General features: G+C 35.7%; 2 protein-coding genes and 1 long non-coding RNA gene across 3 annotated transcripts in view; 1 reads left to right on the top strand and 2 right to left on the bottom strand.

Annotated features, from left to right (window-relative positions):
* LOC135079348 (tyrosine-protein phosphatase non-receptor type 9) overlaps nucleotides 1–5,926 on the bottom strand; it is a 49,215-nt gene extending 43,289 nt beyond the window's left edge. Inside the window, exons 1-4 of the mRNA XM_063973988.1 lie at nucleotides 5,894–5,926; nucleotides 4,471–4,728; nucleotides 3,626–3,847; nucleotides 1,856–1,945 (exon numbers count right to left, since the gene is read on the bottom strand). Of these exons, the coding sequence (XP_063830058.1) occupies nucleotides 1,856–1,945; nucleotides 3,626–3,847; nucleotides 4,471–4,545 (387 nt within the window). The 5' untranslated portion in view covers nucleotides 4,546–4,728; nucleotides 5,894–5,926. The remainder of the gene's footprint in view (nucleotides 1–1,855; nucleotides 1,946–3,625; nucleotides 3,848–4,470; nucleotides 4,729–5,893) is intronic.
* Nucleotides 5,927–11,527: 5,601 nt separating this feature from the next.
* On the top strand, nucleotides 11,528–12,440 carry LOC135079136 (large ribosomal subunit protein uL23m). Its single transcript, XM_063973727.1, has 3 exons — nucleotides 11,528–11,686; nucleotides 11,775–12,054; nucleotides 12,221–12,440. The coding sequence occupies exons 1-3, from the start codon at nucleotides 11,673–11,675 to the stop codon at nucleotides 12,377–12,379; spliced, it is 453 nt and encodes a 150-aa protein (XP_063829797.1). The 5' UTR covers nucleotides 11,528–11,672; the 3' UTR covers nucleotides 12,380–12,440.
* Nucleotides 12,441–12,546: 106 nt separating this feature from the next.
* LOC135079137 (uncharacterized) lies at nucleotides 12,547–13,748 on the bottom strand. Its single transcript, XR_010258745.1, has 2 exons — nucleotides 13,375–13,748; nucleotides 12,547–13,055 (listed from the first exon to the last, which is right to left on the bottom strand). It is a non-coding gene; the product is annotated as an uncharacterized LOC135079137 (long non-coding RNA).
* Nucleotides 13,749–19,412: the final 5,664 nt, after the last annotated feature.

The raw sequence follows: 19,412 nt of genomic DNA, 5'->3' as shown, positions 1-19,412 counted from the left end.
CTGCTACCCACATTTTAAGTAATAATTCTGTGAAGTGAGACGCTAATCAATATGGTCGTTGTCTGCGAAGTAATGAATTATCATACCAAAAGAATCATCTTGAAGTTCATAGAATTTGTAATACAATGTTCCTGGTAATATTTAAGCAGTCAAGAAAATCAGCATTATTATTTTTACAATCTGCACCATTGCGAAATAAAATATGTTTGTGTACTGTGGACTCTAATGCTCATTTACAATCATTATTCGTCTTATTCAGACTGGTGAACAAGAAAAAACAAGTATATTTAGAGTACATAAAAAGTTGTTAACGAAAAAGCCGTTGAAAGGAGGAACGCATTAGCAGAACAAATACCTGTGATTCATCGATACGTCTGCGATACATTTATGAAAAAGCGTACAAAAGGTAGAAATAAGTAGACGCAGACGTACTTATTTGTTGGCGTCGAATGAATATCAATATACTTTACTAATATTAGAAATCTGAAGAATTTTTTGTTTGGTTGAACGCGCTATTCTCACGAACTACTGGTTCGAATTAAAAAAAAACGTTTTGGTGCTGTATTGAGTACATATAGGCCATTTAGGTATCGAGAAAGGCTACATCCAATATGAGCAAAGCATCAAAGAAAATTTTGCAAAAATGGGAAATTATTCAAACGATTTTCACGCGTACGAATTCGCGGGCACAGCTAGTTGTTGAAATAAAAGCACTTGTAATCCGCAAGTGGGCGTGCAGTCGACTCGTTCGAAGATTGACTGATGAGGGGAATGAGGGGTCGATTCCATTACACAGCTATCGCTTTCGCATTGAATCTCGCAAAAACAAATCAATGGATAATAATTGATGATGTGATTTTATTGGATAGCAATTAATTGCCTCATTAGTGCGAGATAAAAAGTTAGGACTACTATAACGTCTGATGATAAAAAGGTATCATAGCACCAGTAAGTAAAATTGGACAACTTTCCTTTTTAGGATCTGTAATTCTGTACGGAATAAAATTCGTGCACGCTAGTTTTCAGCCAGTGGTACCCTACCCTACATAGGTAACTGAAGTTTCGTAACTCTTATAATTATAAACTCTTTCGTGGACCTACGATCTCAACAATTCCGTTCTGTGCAGATAAGGATCTACTGCTTATTAAATTAATTGCAATATTAATTCATATCGAATGATATCGATCTATGTCCGCAAGGGCTTCCGGCTGCGAGCTCTAGTTTCGCTCTATGACGCGACGGTGTCAGCCTGACATTGCGTGCGCCGAGATAAATAAATCAGCACCGAACGACGCAGGACGACCGATATTATGCATGTATGAAGTTTTACATGCGCGGGGCTCACCCATGGCCTAACTAAATGATAAATTATTCCATAACTTGGCCCAATCTACGCAAGACAAGAGAGGGAATTAAATTGCACTGCAAGCGTTGCCTTCAGAGACGCGTTTGTAAATGTGCCCATTTTCGTTTATAGGCTACTTTTTTCGTTCCGCGCCGTATAATTTGATTTACCTATGTTTTGCTGTGTGTATTTTGCACAGATTACTGAAATGAAATATTGTACGCAACATTTACAGAAGGTCGGTCATGCGATGTAACATAAAATAAAATTTAACTTTGTTGTAATTGCGAAATTCTGTGTCAAGAATACTGTTTTATCTATGTATTTACTAGGAAAGTAGTAAGTAAAGAAAATGTATTCGGATACAAAACTTTTGAAACAATGACCTAAAAACAGCCTAAATAATTTGTTGACCTCACAATAATTTCATTAGCCAAGTCGTTTCTAGCCAAAACATGACATGTCAAAGTGTGTTAATGGAGTATAAAATGAAAACAAACGGGTATTACCTGCAATGTCGTCTGATGAGTGGTAAGGGACGGGAAGTGCTTGTTGGCCGTGAACACCGCAATGGCGGCTCCGGTCGCGTCCCGCGTCGGCTGCGGACACAACCGTAATCGTGAACATTATGGCAACATTTAAATTAAGCCCGCTTTCCACCACAGTGAAGAGGAAGTCTTTTAGGCGGGTTTTAGAATCGCACTGACCGCTCGCTGATCGTCGGCGCTGACAGATCAATATGTATGTAATTGAAGGGAACGTTCCTGGGTGACGCTGATCGCTCGGCGCCGACGCTTCATACATTTTGGCTGTCAGCGCTGACGGTCAGCGTGCGTCAGCGTTGACTCTAAAACCAGCCTTAGTTAACCAATCAGATTTAGTTATTTTCACCACACATCTCCGATCAGCTTCGGTTCGAAAATCTGATTGGTTTTCTTTGGTGCAGATCGCGCCTCATGTAATCCCAAACATAAAAAGCGTACAGAAGAACAAATTGCACCTAAGCAGGCCTGGCTCACTCCGCGCGGTACATCCGATAATTACCTACAGCGAAGCGCCCCGCCGGCGGGTATTATATCAGTCGAGTGTCACGCGCGCGCCCGTCAGGACGCTGGCGTGCGTTGTAGTATGTACCGAATTCTATGATCGAAGTATTATTTAAAAATGGACATAAAGAGAAAGAAATATTGTGCAGCGTTCGGGTGTTTAAATTCGAAAAGAAATCTACCGGATATATCTTTTTTTTTTCGCTTCCCAAAGATGCTGAAAGGTATGTTGGCCATGTAGGTAATCAATAATTCTTAGGATAGTATAGGAACCTAACCTACTATGACTACTGCTCAGAATGCGTTCGTTCGTTTCAGCCAAATGACGTCCACTGCTGGACAAAGGCCTCTCCCAAGGTTTTCCATAATGAATGCATACTTACCTACATACGTACCTCATTACAAATAAGTAGATTAATTATTTTTTCACTAGACAGCAACCCTAACAGCGTAAGAAGAGTTCAGAGGCACGCGATAGAAAGAGACAAAACTTGTAGGTGAATAAAATTGTAGGTACGTAGTGATGTGCGAGCTGAATTCCACTGTATCGCGTCGTAGCAAGACTCGCATTTATTTACATCGTCTTGCGGAGTAATCCTTCTGTACCTGTACTATTACTTATTCTGTGACCTAAGTTAATGTTTTACGCGATAATTATTATAAACAGCCAGCTACTTTAAAGTATGAAAGGACCGTTGCGGTTGATAACAGGTAAAAAGTAAAATGCCCATTGATCTCATCTCGGTAATGTGGTTATTCATCTGCGTAATCATCATTAATTTATGTAATGTGGCAATCACTATCGATATTATCAAGTTCAATGTCTTTCATGTTCAAAGCCTACATGGCATACAGATACAGTACTTACGAGATACTGTACAATCACAAACGATAGAACTATTTATCTAGTCCAGTGTGTGTAGTTGTCTAAGACTTAATAATTAGGTAGGAATATACATAATTCATCAAAATTTGACCTAAGGCTACTCTCCAGAGAATTCTACGCTATTTCATTCACCTTCATATTTGTTCAAACACGGAAAATTTGAAAGACGTGATGTCGTTCTTTTCCTGGCGCTCATCAATATAGTAAATTTTCCGGTCTCAAACTCTGCTCTCAAAGACTTCAGCAGCTCTTCGAAGGGCTCGAACTTGTTGTTATTGTATACAAGTTCGTATTTGTTCAACATACCGCCCCATTGAAACAAATAGCATATCCTGATCAAAACTCACCAAAATAGTAAATTTTCCAGTCTCAAGCTCGGACTTCAGCGGCTCTTCGAAGGGCTCGAACTTGTTGAGCCCTTCCCGCCGGCGAGTCGCCTCGTGCTGTCGCCAGAGCGTGTGCGCGCGCAGCACGTCAAACTTGCGCGCGAACAAGAACTTGATAGCAGTCGCGCGCGACACGCATGTCGCGCCCGACTCGCTCAGCGCGTCCAGAAATGCCTTTGTAGCCTGCAAGTGACAGAATGTGTTTCATTAGATATGTATGACGTTCATATTTGTACAAACGACAGCACATCCTGGCTGCATTTGCCTTAACAAGTAGCAAAACCTGACAGATGTATTTCGAAACTGCTTTACGGAGAAAAGGAACGCCATCGAGAGCGTAAGGTTTTGGAAATTACAACTTTCACGTTTTGCGCCTTGTCTAGGGGGGTAGCTAACTTTGCAACGATAATGTATAGTCTGATGTGCTGTCATCTATACCGTTAAATTAAATGAGACAGACAGATTCCAAGAGATTCTTGACATTGTATCTGAGTGTTTAAACTTGATGTGCCGTCGTCTGCGCTTATCTTTCTTTCATACAGGAAATACATAATGGATAGTGAAAATGGTCAACTAGAATGACGAAGGCTTTCTTGTGAAGAGATTATTCGATTACCTATGTAGGTACGACGCAATATTATTACACACTTCAGTGACCCTCAATTCCATGATTCAATTAGTTCGACAAGTAGCTCGGATAACCATGTAATTGTCATAATAATTGAGTCACTGGTCTTGCCATATTATTCATCTTATTGTTGTTCATAAAATTCAGATATAAGAAATACAGTTAATGCAAAATATACCCTTAGAAGCCGGAGCCAATTCCGCATGAACGCTCTCTCCATGTTGAGAAGGAAATCCTCGTCCATGAATTCCATGATTGGTCAATTATTATGCACAGCTTAATTTATACTAGATGGTTGATTTCACTGTTTCGTCACACTTTCATCGCGACAGTTAAACTTCAAGCAAGACGGACTGGACGGCGACCGAAGTACCGAACGGAATCCTCAATGACTATTTGACAGAGTTCACACCGTAACGCCCTGGTAAACATTGAACTGTGACCAAGAAAACCGCATTAGCAAGGTGTTGCGAGTGCAATACCGGTGCTAACTGGATACGGATAATTTGTCAAGTGGGTGCATATGTATTTGGATGCAAATAAGCAGGCGGGAGACGGTGGGTTAATTCTTCCGGGATGTGTATCCTGTGCGGGCGCGGGGTTTTATTATGAGCGGGCACGCGCCTGGGAGCCCCGCCTTACGTCACCACACACACACGTGCTGCATCACAATCACGCAATATCAACAGTAACTATACAACACCACGCTAACAACTCTAGTTTTAACTCCTAAAACAAACGTTCCAATTTTAATTAATAAACGCTCTAAAAGGATGTTGCATTCAAGTAATCCCTGGCACACTGAGGATACACAAAGGAAAATATAATTTTAATTGAATGGTTTATTTATGTAACGTGATAAGAGCTTGTTATGTGGATTGGGATAGGAGGGAAGGAAGAAGACAATACATAATTTGTCTGAAGCTTACCACAATTAGAATTATTAAATTACATACTATGAGTAAAACCCAATCCCAGGCTACAAGGCACATTAAATAAATTATTATTTTAATAGGGTTTATTTATAATAACAGTCATCTTTTATTAACACAAATTAAAATGTAAGATGTTAAGACGCAGATTTATCATCACAGAACACTTTCAAATTTGTATTATATTCATAAATCGATCGATATTGTTCACTTACAAACACTGGCTTCATAATCACCTTGAACATTGTGCAATGAAGTGAAGACGGTAGGTATTAAAAATTAATTAACAATAACAAACGCTACTATGTTTTAGATCCACAACGAATGAAAATTTGTATTAATCCAACCAACAGCTTCAACGATTATTATAAGTTCGACTAACCTATACCAATTACTATAAATGGCCTCGAATAACAATAAGCATAGTCAGAAGAAATAATAAGATAATTCTAAATAATCAACAATTCAACATACGCCTCAGGGTCTAATAATAAACATGTCAAGAGTAACAAGACTCAAACTCCACATCCATATAAGGATCACGAGACGACACAATGCAAGAACAATAACCGCACTGTACACGGTAAACAAATATTAATAGATTTAGAAAGCACTGATCATTAGAAATCGTCAAAATACAAATAACGAGTTGAAATACTATAAACAAACAAGGGATCTTGTAGTTTGGTTCACAGTGCACGCACGATCGCACCACCGGGGCTCTCGCTTGCAACTGTCAAACGAACGAAAGCTGTATTGTTTAACCACAGGTCATTTATAATGACGTCAATGCAAAACAAGTGTCACAATCCCATGAATTAAGCATTGAATTATACAAATCGAATGAGGAATAATGCATACCAGATTGTTCTCGGAATGGACACCAAATCTTACCACAAATCTACCTACATCTTTACACAATTATCCTTTTGGTCATTAAAAAAAAAGAAACGAAATTAACGAGATAGAAAATAATTACGACACTTATTTTTATTATGATTTGTTTGCTATGTTTATAGCTCAGCATTTAGTCCTTCAAATAATGAGACCTTTCGCGAAGTGCTTCAAAATGCGTCATACGATACGCCCACCAGTCTACCATCCTACGTGAGAGGCTGGGATTGAGGAATACCTATTGAATTTACGTAATATGGCCACAATATTAATATACGCTTAATAATTCAGCAGCGGTATAAAAACTTTCTAGCAAACCAATAATAACAAACGAATTTCTTGTTAGTTATGATTTAGGAAATCTAATGAACGCAAACGCGTCATGAAGAATTGAATTTCAAAGAAACAATGCCAGTGTTTATATTCAGCTTATTAAACAGAAAATAGAGATCTGTAATACAGAACAATAACTTCAGAAACTACTTTTCCAACGTGTTTTTCAACGTCTTGGAAATTACGATAGATCTTCCCTAATAAACGAAGGTGCTTTTAAGGAGCTTTACTCCTGTATGTCACAAAAAGCATGTTGTAAGATATGTTTATGAAACGGGTATGAAACAACATTATCTTGTACATTGTAGTTCCAATTCAGTAAATTTTTAACAAAAGACGAAAGTGGAGAATAGTTTCCTAAATAAAAGAGATCCATTTCCGTGGACTAAAACCAACGTCATGGTCTCGCAAACACATTGTCGCCGATTGTCAACAAGCGTGTAACCTGGCACAATTTGCCAACGAAAACCAACACCTATCCAATTTACAGAACAAACGAGTTCTTAGGATTGTCTAGCACTTGATAGCGTCTAACGAGACCATAATAGATTACGTACAACATAATATCTTAGACAGTACAGTTGAATTTCAAATTACCTAGCCCTAGCTTAATTTTAATTAGGAGATTACATACTCTAATTAATAAATGAAATGAGAAGTGGTAGTACCAAATGATCATGCGCTATTTAGAATTTTTAAGATTACTGGAATTGCGGTTGAAGATAAGGATTGATACGCAATATGCACTGCAGATCTTACAAGATAACATTATTTATTTTTTGCTTTAATATTTCAACAGGTTTGGTAAAGGTTGCATTTGATATTGTTTTCTTTGCTATCTCAGTACGTTATGCAGTGATAAATAACACGGACCAAATACATTATTCTGCTTAATTTGATTTAAAAAACCGCTTTAATTAAACTTAAGGCAGCCGACCCAATTTTTCAATTTCCCTGTCCTGTATTTGCAAATCTCCTTCAGTTAATCAGATATAAGCGGTTGAAGCTTTATTTTTATCGAGTCCCTGCCGTTATTGCTTCAAATCCTATCAAGCCAGAATCGAATTAAATTGCAGAGAGGGCACTCAGCCACGACGAGCGACCAGCGCGTCCGGCCTACGCCTCTCTCCGTCACTCACTCTTAATATTGCTGATTTATTACGCAGATTTCCGTTCCCACGTGATTCTTCACTTAAAATCAACAAGGAAAACTTTATTAACGAATTGTAAAAGAACAACCAAATCCACCTTTCGTTAACAGCCGAAATGTTTAAAGAACGCAGTAAAATGTCAAGACCGTGGTTAAGACATTTTTAAACTCTTTTTGAAAAGTCTATTAGTTCTAGGTTCATGGGCTTCACGGCTATGTAATTTTATGACATAATGAAGTTCTTCTCATCTTCTTTTAAAATCGTGTGTATGAACAACACGAGAAAATTGCTATTCGTGTAACTACTCGTCACTAGAAAAATCAACATTACTGAAAGGGTTGCGAGAGTTCAATTGCGGTTTACGTTGTATTGACAAACAAATTGTGTACCTACGTACTTTCAGGGCCTATTATTAGGTCTTTCCAACGGAAGCATACGGATTGAACGCGTACCTACGTCAGAAGCGGTGCCGCGCGGCTAAATATACTACTCGCAAGTAAACAATCGCTCTCCAATGCCTTCATGATGATGACCGATTCTGTTCCTTGTGATAAGGAGTCTGATCCACCAATCAATATGTACCAGTGGCAATGAATATTAATAGTGAAAATGTATTGGGTTTTGTTTTGTTGTTGTTGTTATCTACCTCCATGGCTTTTGCCTTCCCAATTTAGGCTATTACCGATATGTGTAATGTGTGTATGTTAATGATACCTATTTCAGACCGGACGTCTCTAACATCGTTATATCTGTTGCTCGTTAACAGAACTTTTTTCTGTGATGTAGAGGCAAAACAGTTAAAATAGCACATTTTTGTACTAGATAAGGGATAAGGGTAACTAGAGCAATTAAAATCTAACTGCCGAAGTGTAGCAATATTGACTTCTCAGCATCTCTCACCCTACTTTTAGAGCATGTCATCACTTTCTGAAGGTGTTAACTGTCAGTCCAATTTTGGGATTCGCTATGCTCAGTGAATTAGCCGCTTTCGCAAACTGATTGCTGTTATCCAAATATACTGTCTTTAGGTTGGCTACCACCAAAATCTAAAACCTCTGAAATAAGAATGAGGAGTTGACTAGTCCATATAAATTCTGTTAGTTTGAGATCCTTGGAGTTCCTCTTATATTTCCATAAATTGAGGTAACCTATCGGCGCGCACTCGCACAGGCATAAATAAAAAAGTAAATAAAAAAAATCGTTTTGAGAGTAATTTGTGGAGCAGGGTCATTTAAGGTTGACATGTCAACCACAATTTGACAAGGGTTACTGGAAGTAGGCACATTTCTATAGCCTTGAATATTTTTTCAAAAAAAATCAAGTCCATAGCAATAAATAATTGACAGCACATCACACTGAACAGTGTTGTTGCAAAATAGAAAATAGGACCTATGATAAATACATAATATGCCACATTGTTAGCTTGATGTGATTTCTTATCAATCATTATGTGAATGATTTTTCAATAAATCATCTCAATCTCTGCCTGCTCACAGAAACTAGCATCAGTGTACCCAATTTAAACCAGCCAAAATCTGTTCTCAAGGAACAGGTTAGCTGTTACTAACACCATGGACCTCTCCATAGATTGAATAAAACCTGCCCCTAATGGCTTATCACATTAAATTAAATTGTTCATCATGAAAGATGAAAGTTTTATCGAATTAATGAATAATTTGATAGCCACGAATAATATACAGCATGGTTAATAGTCTTTATACCACTTTGTGATTGAGAAAATGTAACCTTGAAAATAGTTGTTTGATTAGATACTTTCATAGTATAAAAGATTAAACAGAAAAAACTCATACCATTACAAAAAAGAAGTCTCCTTTGACTTACAAAATTACATGGTAAAAATTTAATAACAATATCTGGCAACCCAGAAGCGTTGGCCCCTCTTTATGGTCTCTTTTTCCTACCATTCAAGTGTGTGCACATGGTTGTAATATTATCTTCGCAATAAATCATCACTGAATTAAGTGTCTTAATGTTCTCATTTGCATTAATTATACAGCAAGAGTAAATGCCATTATAAGTCATAACTCAGACGTAATCATATGGATACAGTCATTTCATCTCCATTCTTGAGACACAAGTCTCTCCTACTGCAAAAATACAGTCTCAGGGCAGAAGAACTGTCTTCTCAAGTTGAGAAGGTTTTGATGGCATTACAGGGCTTTATTAGACTGTTGCTAAAAAGGCCAAACATTTAGTGACTTTTAGACCATTCTCTATTGATAATTAGCGCAATAGAATTCTGCTATTCACAATGAAACCAAATTTACACTAAGAAAACACCATGCATGCAATTTACTTTGTGTGACTTGGGTTAGGTACCTACATCTTAATATTTTATAATGTTATCTTCACAAATGTTAATCATAAGAGTATAATATATATGTTGTTGGTATGCCATATAAATAAATAAATAAATAAATAAACTTTTTTTAGGAGTAACTGAACTGTTGCCACCATATATTGAACTTTATTGACATGTGTTAAGGTTCAAATCCATTGAAAAAAATATTTTGAAGCCTAGTCAAAGGGTAATGTATGTTTGTTTCGTTTTATATACAAAACAGGTATAATAAATTTATATGAAAGTTCACCATACTTATGAGCACATCTTTTAACCTCACCCTAATAATAAAATAACTGAGACATGGGCAACACCTTAGAACATAGATACAAGAACTGGTTTGGGATGCTGTCATGTTACTGGGTTAGAATCCAAGCTTGATATGAAAGTTACGAAAACTGTTTCCAATTAGAAACAAATAAAAAAGCGTAACCATTCCAGCTCTAAATTAGTCGGACATCGCGGAGCAAACGGAAGCGGAAATTTACTCTCAGATATCATCCTGCGCTGATGTGGTTACCTAGTTTCTCAAATCAGTGCTTTGTATGAATGATAGAACACTATACAACACACTGGTCATGAAAACTTGACCAAGATACAGCCAAATAGGTCACAGTATTATGTAGTTTTCTTCAAAAACAAGTACAGAAACAAATCAAAACAAACAGTGGTGACATGGTAAACGACGCAAGTTGCGACCCCAATTACCATGGCATAAAAACGCTTCGTAACTATACTTAACATGGAATAGATAGAATTAACTACATCAAAAAAGATTAGAATTCAGATTATATTAGGATTTATCTAAAATATACAATAATTTACTTACTAATTCCTGATCGGGTGACAGTGCCACCGCCATCTTTTTTGCTGAACTGCTGACTTGACTGGCTGCTGAAGAAAACTTCCTTCCTTCGTGAGTGAGTGAGTGAACGGGCAATTGGGTAGTGACGCGCTCGGTTGAATGTCGACTGTCACATAGTATCGAATCGATAGTGTACTATTTATAGTGATAATCAATAGTTTCTCGTTGTTATTCCAGCGAGTCCAGACAGACACCCACTCAGAGTTATTTTGGAAACAATGCAAAGAAAAGACTAATGACTCGAATTAATAGATAGCAGAAAACTAACAAAAACCTATTAATATTTCTAGTATGATAATTTCGCAAGAAGTCAGTTTGTTTAAAAAAGGAGGAAGAGCTAGGTATTTCTTAAATAAATCTATACTACTACTTATCTACTATCTATACTCTATACTAATATTATAAATGCGAAAGTAACTCTGTCTGTCTCTCTTTCACGCCAAAACCACTGAACCGATTTTGATGAAATTTGGCATAGATTTGCAGTTTGAGTCCCGGGAAAGGACATAGGATAGTTTTTATCCCGGTTTTTGAAACCAAACTACAAAATTCCACGGGGGCGAAGCCGAAGGGTGGAAAGCTAGTATGAAATAATTCTTCCTCTGTCTTCCTCCTTTGGATGGATAAAAAATTATCTGTATAAAAATTGTGATAAAAATATCCAAATTCCAACTTTCAATGCCGTTAACAAATTATCTAGAAAAAACATACTTGTCAAATGTGTCAAAATTTTGTGGTTATTTTGGCCGAAAAATTAAAAGCAGAGAATAGATTTCTTAAAATTAAACTTTAGCTGCAATACAAAGAAATATTAATTATTCTCTTTAGTGTAATTGCTAAAACATGTCCACTCGCTGGTAAGTTTATTGTGCAGAATATATTAATAATCCTTGAAAAATTTGATCATACCTTACCTCACTTGTGGTTTTGCTTTTATAATTTTAGGTATCCAATATATCAACGAGGTAACCCGCAGCTTCGGGTGTTCCTGCCCAACTTTTGGATGAAGTTGGTTCGCCCATTGCCAAAGCAAATGCCTAATATCGTTAACTTCCAATGTTCAATGGAAATGACCAAGTATGATATCAAAAACTACTTGGAAAAGATATACAATGTTCCAGTGATAGACGTAAGAACAAAAATCACTATGGGAAAGTTCAAGAGAGATATTGGACGAGGATATGTAACTAAAGATGATGATATCAAATATGCCTATGTTGTACTGGTAAGTTCAAGATGTAGCTGCAATGCCTCATAGTATAGTAATAGAATACAATTTGTAGAGTAATGGAATAAGTATTCAGACAAATGTACTGTAATAGCAGTGTCCTTACTATAATACTTTGGCTGATTTATTAGAATTATTATTAAAACTATTTGTAAATTTCCAGCCAAAAGGGCAGACTTTTCAATATCCAGATTTGTTTGAAAAGAGCAAAGAAGATGAAGAAGAAAACATGAAATCTTTAGATGAAGCGAAGAAGAGTTTCAAAAAATACATAGAACGTAACAAAAACAGATCAGATGTTCCTAGCTGGTTTTCAATATAAATATTAGTAAATAGACAATGTTGTTCAAAGTTTTAGCTAAATATTAAATTGTACAAACTTATGTTTTCTTTTAATGTCTAGCTGACCATTCAGTAGTTCTATATTTATAAAATATTTTATGTGTATCTATAGAAAATTAAACAATGAGTCAAAATAATATCAAAATATTATTTTTATAGTCATTTATTCTTTCTCATTCACAAAATTTTGTATGGCACATGAGGGAATATTTCAAAACGGGAACAAAATTCAATTTTCTTCTACCAACACCCAAGGTTGCACATTAGCTACAAACAAGTTAAGTTTTTCTCAAAAAACTGTATTGTTTTGTAACTAATCAGTGACAACTATCTGTTATGTAAATGAGAAAATTGGCTTAACTATTTTCCATTTTGATATCCCATAAAAGTAACAAAAATAAAACTTCTTAAACAAAATTATCAACTTTCTTCTAACATAAAACAACACATTGAATGTTATGAATAAACACCTGTAACATTCTTCTTACATTAGTCACAATAAAAGCTAGTTTATTTAGTATGTTACCTCTTATGATAGACTACTAAAATCAGTATAGGACAAATATAGATAATATTTAAGTATTTTTGAAGTACTCATCCAAGAATGATGGTGAATTGCAGCGGGGACACTCTGCTATATCCAGCAAGAATGTAACCTGGAAAATTTAAAAAATTATTAAGACCCATGTTACAAGGCATTGAAATAAGGTAGGTAGGTACTTTATGTTGCTGCACCTATTGAAATTGTGTATTAGGTTTCTAGAAAATTTTAAAAGAAACATGTTGGATAATATTGTGACTTAATTTGAAAAAATGCAGATAAAGTAATTTTTAGTAGGTAGGTAGATTTTTCTGAGTATGAATATCATGTAATAGTAGATTTACCATCTAGCTAGTTGGTTAAATACTAGAAGAACTTTCAAATCGAGACCTAGTTTACACTTGGTTGGTACTTCTTGTCTAGTGTTTACATACCCTTGGGTGCTGTTCACACTTAAGGCGTATGCGGCCATTGCAGTAATAGCCACAAGCTCGGCAAAATACAATAGTTTTATCTCTGTAGCAAGAACATTTCTTCGTATAGGCATCTTGGATAACTGGCACACCGCGTCCAACTCGACTCTGCTGCACTTTGTAAACTTTGCCGGCGGCAGCAGCCACAACAGGTGTGCTTGTGGTCTCCATGGCTATGCTTCCTTCTAACAAAGTAACCAGTGACTGGACGCTGCAGAAATAAAATTTTGTAAAGTTTTTAGTGTACCAACATTACTTTCAATCAATGTGACATTAATCCGATTTTTGGCGGGTAGGCAATTTTTGCACAGGTTGGGTTACCAGTATAAAAAATTGAAAAAGACTGATTTCTCAAAAAGGGTCAAAACTCAAAACAATTGACTGAATGAAATCAATAAAATACTTTCAAGGTTTATCTAAATCAAAAAATCAATGTAAACAGTTTACGTCAATAGCGAATGTTGTACCCAGAGAAATGATAAACTTATGCACAGGTACAAGGTACTATCGGCAACAGTGTTGTTCACTAGAGATGGGTTTCCACCCGGGTAAAAACCCACATGAGAGTAAAAACCCAATAAAAACCCATTTCATTCCACCCGTGGGTGTTTACACCGGGTGAAAACAAATAATTTTATAATTATTTCAATTGGTATCTTTTCTTTATTTTTATTGAATTTTTCTCATTTAAGTTTATTGATTAATAAGTAATAAGTCAAATTTAACACTAATATGCATTTATATCGTGGCCAAATCGTAAAATTGATCACGTTATGATGATGTTTAGTAGGAACACAATAATTTGTGATCATGGCAAGGACATGGAGGGGGGGGGATGCCAAAGATGCCAAACTCTCTCTTTGATGACATTACGGTATAAAGTTACAAATAACAACACCAACTACAAAGTACTTCTGCTTAAAAACTTGAAATCGAACCGCCTTACCGCCACTGTAACGCATTGTAACGTTTTTCAAGACTTCCTCTCCCCCCAGATTGCATTACGTAACACTAGAACGCCCCCTTAGCAACAAATACCACTTCTCACTTTTAAAAAAAACGCTATTTTTGTTTTCACCCACCAGAATGGGTGATAATGGGTAAAAACCGGGTTTTTACCCAAATCACCCAGTTTTAACCCAATCGGGTGAAATGGGTTTTTACCCACTACCCATCTCTATTGTTCACTGCCCATTGCCAGTCATGTCATCTCGTTTATCGCAAAGAATCACCATTTGATGAGAGCGAGAGCAAAAACAGAAATGGTTAACTATAACAGTGTGGCCGTGTGTACAACAGCCCCCCTATACAACAAGACTAAGTAAGTGGCAAATAACGTTTGTGGTAAGAAATTTTGAATTTTTTTGTATAAACATCGCTCCGTGAAATGATTTCTAAATCCTCTATTCTCCACTTCTTGCGGAGTAATCCTTCTGTTGGTACTATTACTTATTCTGTGGCATTACCTACTAATAAACATTTTAGCAGTATTGTATGAGAACCTGAGTAGTACAATTTTTATCAACGAAGGGTAAGGCACCGACGAGTTGGTCAAAAGTGGTGAGGAAGACGATGCTGGGCAGAAGTATGCATCGTGCCGTGCGATCCTCATCAGTGAGGGACCTACCGAGGAAGAAGAAGAAGTATCAATGAAAAGCTAAATGGCCAGAACTAAGCAAAAGGATTTTAGGTATTTATTCATAAGTCTTTATCATGCAGGATTGGAACCTGAGACTGAGAGTGGACGGCAAGCTTTTCATAGTCAGAGTGTGCACCACACCCATTAGGTACAACTTACTATACTCATTGTGTATAAATAAGTATAATGGATGTACGGTCATACGGTGTGTCAGTCAATGCTATCAAGACCTTTATCTGTGAATAGCTTTAAAAAACGCTGTTGGTACTGGTGCAAATCTATTTTAATTAGTGTGTAATTGCAGAGACGTCTCTCATTTTCGATTTCCACTACGTTCATGAGATAATACACAGCTTCTACATGAGTTATTTTATCGTCGCTATTATATGGCATGTTTTTATTATCTCTCGCGTGTATCTCACAGGAAGTCTGGTTACGTGTTCTTTGTCAAAGCCAAAGGTTTCCGTTTAAGAGCATGCACGCTGGACGTTATATAGAGAGGTGATGCAGGTTTGTGTTCATGTAGCAGTGACCAGTGAAGATGAAACAGTCGTTTTGTTTAGTGGTCTTTGCCATCTGTGCTGTCCTGCACAGCAGCCAGAGTCAGGATCCCCCTCCTCCACCTCCACCTCCTGGAGTAGATGCTGTTGTTTCGTACGACTACTTACAGCCATTGAACAGAGTAAGTAAATTTAAATCTAGACTTAGAGCCATATTTATTGCGGGTAAATATTGTATGTCCATCCAGATTTTTACAGTGTATGTAAACTGCATTCCATTAACCTGAAGAATATGCCAAATAGCAATGTTCGCGTTTTGTTCTTTGATAAATGTTACAGTTTTAAATAATACTTTATGTCGATTCAAAATTACATAATATGAAAAGGGACTAAATAGCATTGAATTTATTAGTGTTAAATTTTAATTATCACTTATTTCTCCTTTTTATATTTTACTAAGGTTGAAAGACGTGCAGATCCACCTGAGGGATTTCCACAAATGCCTCAAATGCCACCCATGCCACAAATGCCCCAGATGCCACCCATGCCCATGCCGCAAGCTAATAATTTGAACCGCAAAAGAAGAGCTGCTAAAGGAGGAGGTTCAATGCCTACTCGAAAAGGTTAACTAATTACCTACTAATTACGTACAGTTATATCATGAATATTTAAAAAAGACGACCAAATGGCTATGTGTAATTCTAGGAACTGTCTGTACAAAGCAGCTTGAAAAAGCTTAACATTAATATTTTAATAAACATTGTCGCATTCTAATAAGTTTGTTTTATTTCTATCAAACATTGTTTTGGAAGTGCGCCGGTCAGTTAGCTATTAGTAAAACTTTGAGTCTCCAAGGTTAAAAACCATAATGGTCACCCTTTTCAAAGTTGATAATTTTCACAGTAGTAATGGTATTATCGATATTTCAATTGCAATTGATGAAAAATTTTCTTACAACACTAACAATTTGGCGAATAGACTAATTCCAATGATGTAATTTAAATAGTTTAATAATATAAAAAAGTATAGCAGTCAATGTCAGTGTCAGTCATTGTGAGTGACAGCTTGTCAGCTGGTTCCAGCATGCATGGGGAAACCTGTAAAAGAAGCTAAATTTTACATATTTTTCAATTTATTAATATAATTGGAACGACTTATTAAAAAAATATCAATGAAACAGAGGTCGTGACTAATCACAGTATGTTCAGGGTCATTAGAAATTCGTCGACGTTCGCCAATGTAGGAAGAATAAAGTTCCCTGAAAAGTTTAAAGGGACAATCATTGAAAAATGGGCTGACTACTGGAAAAACTTATTTATTGACTATCGTCAAATGCTGCAAGACCTCCGGACTGATATTCAAGATGAACCTATAAAGGCCTTCAAGTGGACAGCTGGAATTGCAACAGTTGTTTTACTAGCACGTAATAATCCAAATGAAATGGATTTTAAGGACTACCTAAAGAGGATTACTAATGAAGTAGTTCTCGTTAGTGAAGAATGCCAAAATCCAACTTCTGTGGGTCACTTGAGATTCCTCGACACCTGCTACAATGAAGGTCTGATTCACTACAGGAGCCTTGGAGTAGCTTCAATTATGTACACATCTGAATTGAATAATGAATGTGATTTGTATAAAGGTCAATGCTCTTACCTACAGCCAACATACTTTAGTTTCCCATCGCGAATAGTTGATGTGGGTATCATGGGCAGATGGTGGAATATTTATATAAAAACTAATAATTATGATGTAAATGTTTAGATTTGTTGTAGAATTACTAAATTGTAAATAAATTGTTGTTGAAAGATCAGTTTTTAGATTTTTCTTGTAACCAAGACAGAAGCAGCCATGGCGAAACAATGTTAGTAGGTTAGCTCAGAAGTTCACTGGTAGCAAATTCCAAGACAGTCATAAGTTAGTGTCAAAATAATAAATTAATAATCAGTTAAAACAAATAGTGTGTAGGTATAACCAGACAGACATTACTTTGATACCTAAATGGTAGTATTGCATAAGTAGGGCTTTTGATGATTGATTGTAGTAGTAGTATTAGTACTCAAAAATTAAACTACTTTTTGCTGAAGATAATGTTTTTATTTCTTACTAATAATGTTAAAACAATTATGTATAAAAACTAACACTTTTTCACAAATCATCTCATGCATGAGGTTATTTCCGAAAATGTAAATCTAAAAACATAACATCACCACTATGTGAACCATGAAAAATATTTTAGTCTTCTAGAAATTCACCATGAGTATGTTTTCCAACACATGATATTATTTCACATACGCAAATGAAAACAAACTAACAAACATAACCATTTACATATTCTCAACGTGAAAGCATGAACTGGACACAGCTTACATGCTTTTTATTATTAGTGTGTTTATCATAATCAACATAATAGCTTACGCCTTGCAAATTTAACGAAAAAAATAAATGGCTGTAAGTTTCTCTTCACTTTTACATTTTGAATTCTAAGCCATTGAGATAAAACATGCAAGCTGCAATGAAAACGAAACACAAAATTATGAAAAAACCTTTACTTCAATCATGAAACTAAGCCATGCTAAAATGTAATTATGCTGCATATTATTAATTCATAACTAAGTTTGTCTCAATCAACAAAATGTTACCTCTCATAAAATCAAGTTTATTGTTCCAATTCAAGAAAAATATGTATCTTAAAAAATATAAAGTCATTGATTTTTTAGGATTAAAACAAAATCATCCTTCAGTAAAATGAAATAAAAATCACCACTTTGATTACATTGCATTATCTCTTAAAAAGGAAAATATAATAAAGTTACAGTATTGTAGTAAAAATTGCTGAAAAAGGATTCTAAACTAAAAAGATCTTGTCTAAATTATTATGATTACAGTGAATATCCATCTTCACTCAAAGGCTCAACAACAAGTACAAGTACATATAAATACATTACATATTATTGAACAAAGTATGCATGAATACTTAAACAATGCATTTAGTACGTTAATTCTAGGTTGGTATTGCTTTCTATCCAGGCACCTCCATTATTAAAATATATCAGTGGTTAGTTCACTGGTTTAAATGTCTATGGACAGCTATGAAACATGAATATAATAATATACAGAATAAAAATCAATATTAGGTCAAAATTTTGAATATTTTGGACTTTTTTATTGAGATCTCACACTATATATTCCATAGCCAATGTCAAGGAGGAACTTAGATTAATATTTACTTGAAACTATCAACACTGCTATGTTAGAAGTGCACTTTTATTTGTATGCAGCACATTCGCTGTGAGGTAGAGGTAAGTGTTGATACATCAAGTAGGTATTATCACTACAATTTTGTTAGATTGTCCCACAAACCATTAAATCTACAAACATTGATTAAAAGACAACCTTACTTATGGAAAGCGCGATATCCGCATATCTATCGAATAGCGATTTTGCCGAATGGTAGGAATACACATGGAAACACCAACTTACCATTTGGCAAAGTAAGCATGCATATTATAGTAGTTATTCATTTCTTACGACCTCTATTCCTTTAATATGTTGACTGGTGTATATTTGGGGTAATGGAATTACTTCGTAACTTTAATTTAATTTTACATATTGTACGAAATAATACCGAGAATAACACAAATAGTAAGGTACATAAATAATTTGCTTTTATCACAATATTTTCAGACTTTGCTTAAGTTACCATACACAGCAGATATTTATACATAAATAGGTAAGCAGTAAACTAGATGAGCCAGTTAGGACATGGTTAGTCAACACTGCTGGATCACAGATAAATACATCGTTGATTATGTCACCATATTAATAATTGAAAAGGTATAAACATAACCATTCGTACGACA

This window comes from Ostrinia nubilalis, chromosome 16 (genome assembly GCF_963855985.1).
Source record: "Ostrinia nubilalis chromosome 16, ilOstNubi1.1, whole genome shotgun sequence".
In the NCBI taxonomy this organism is placed as follows: Eukaryota; Metazoa; Arthropoda; class Insecta; order Lepidoptera; family Crambidae; genus Ostrinia; species Ostrinia nubilalis.
This window is presented reverse-complemented; position numbering and strand designations above follow the sequence as displayed.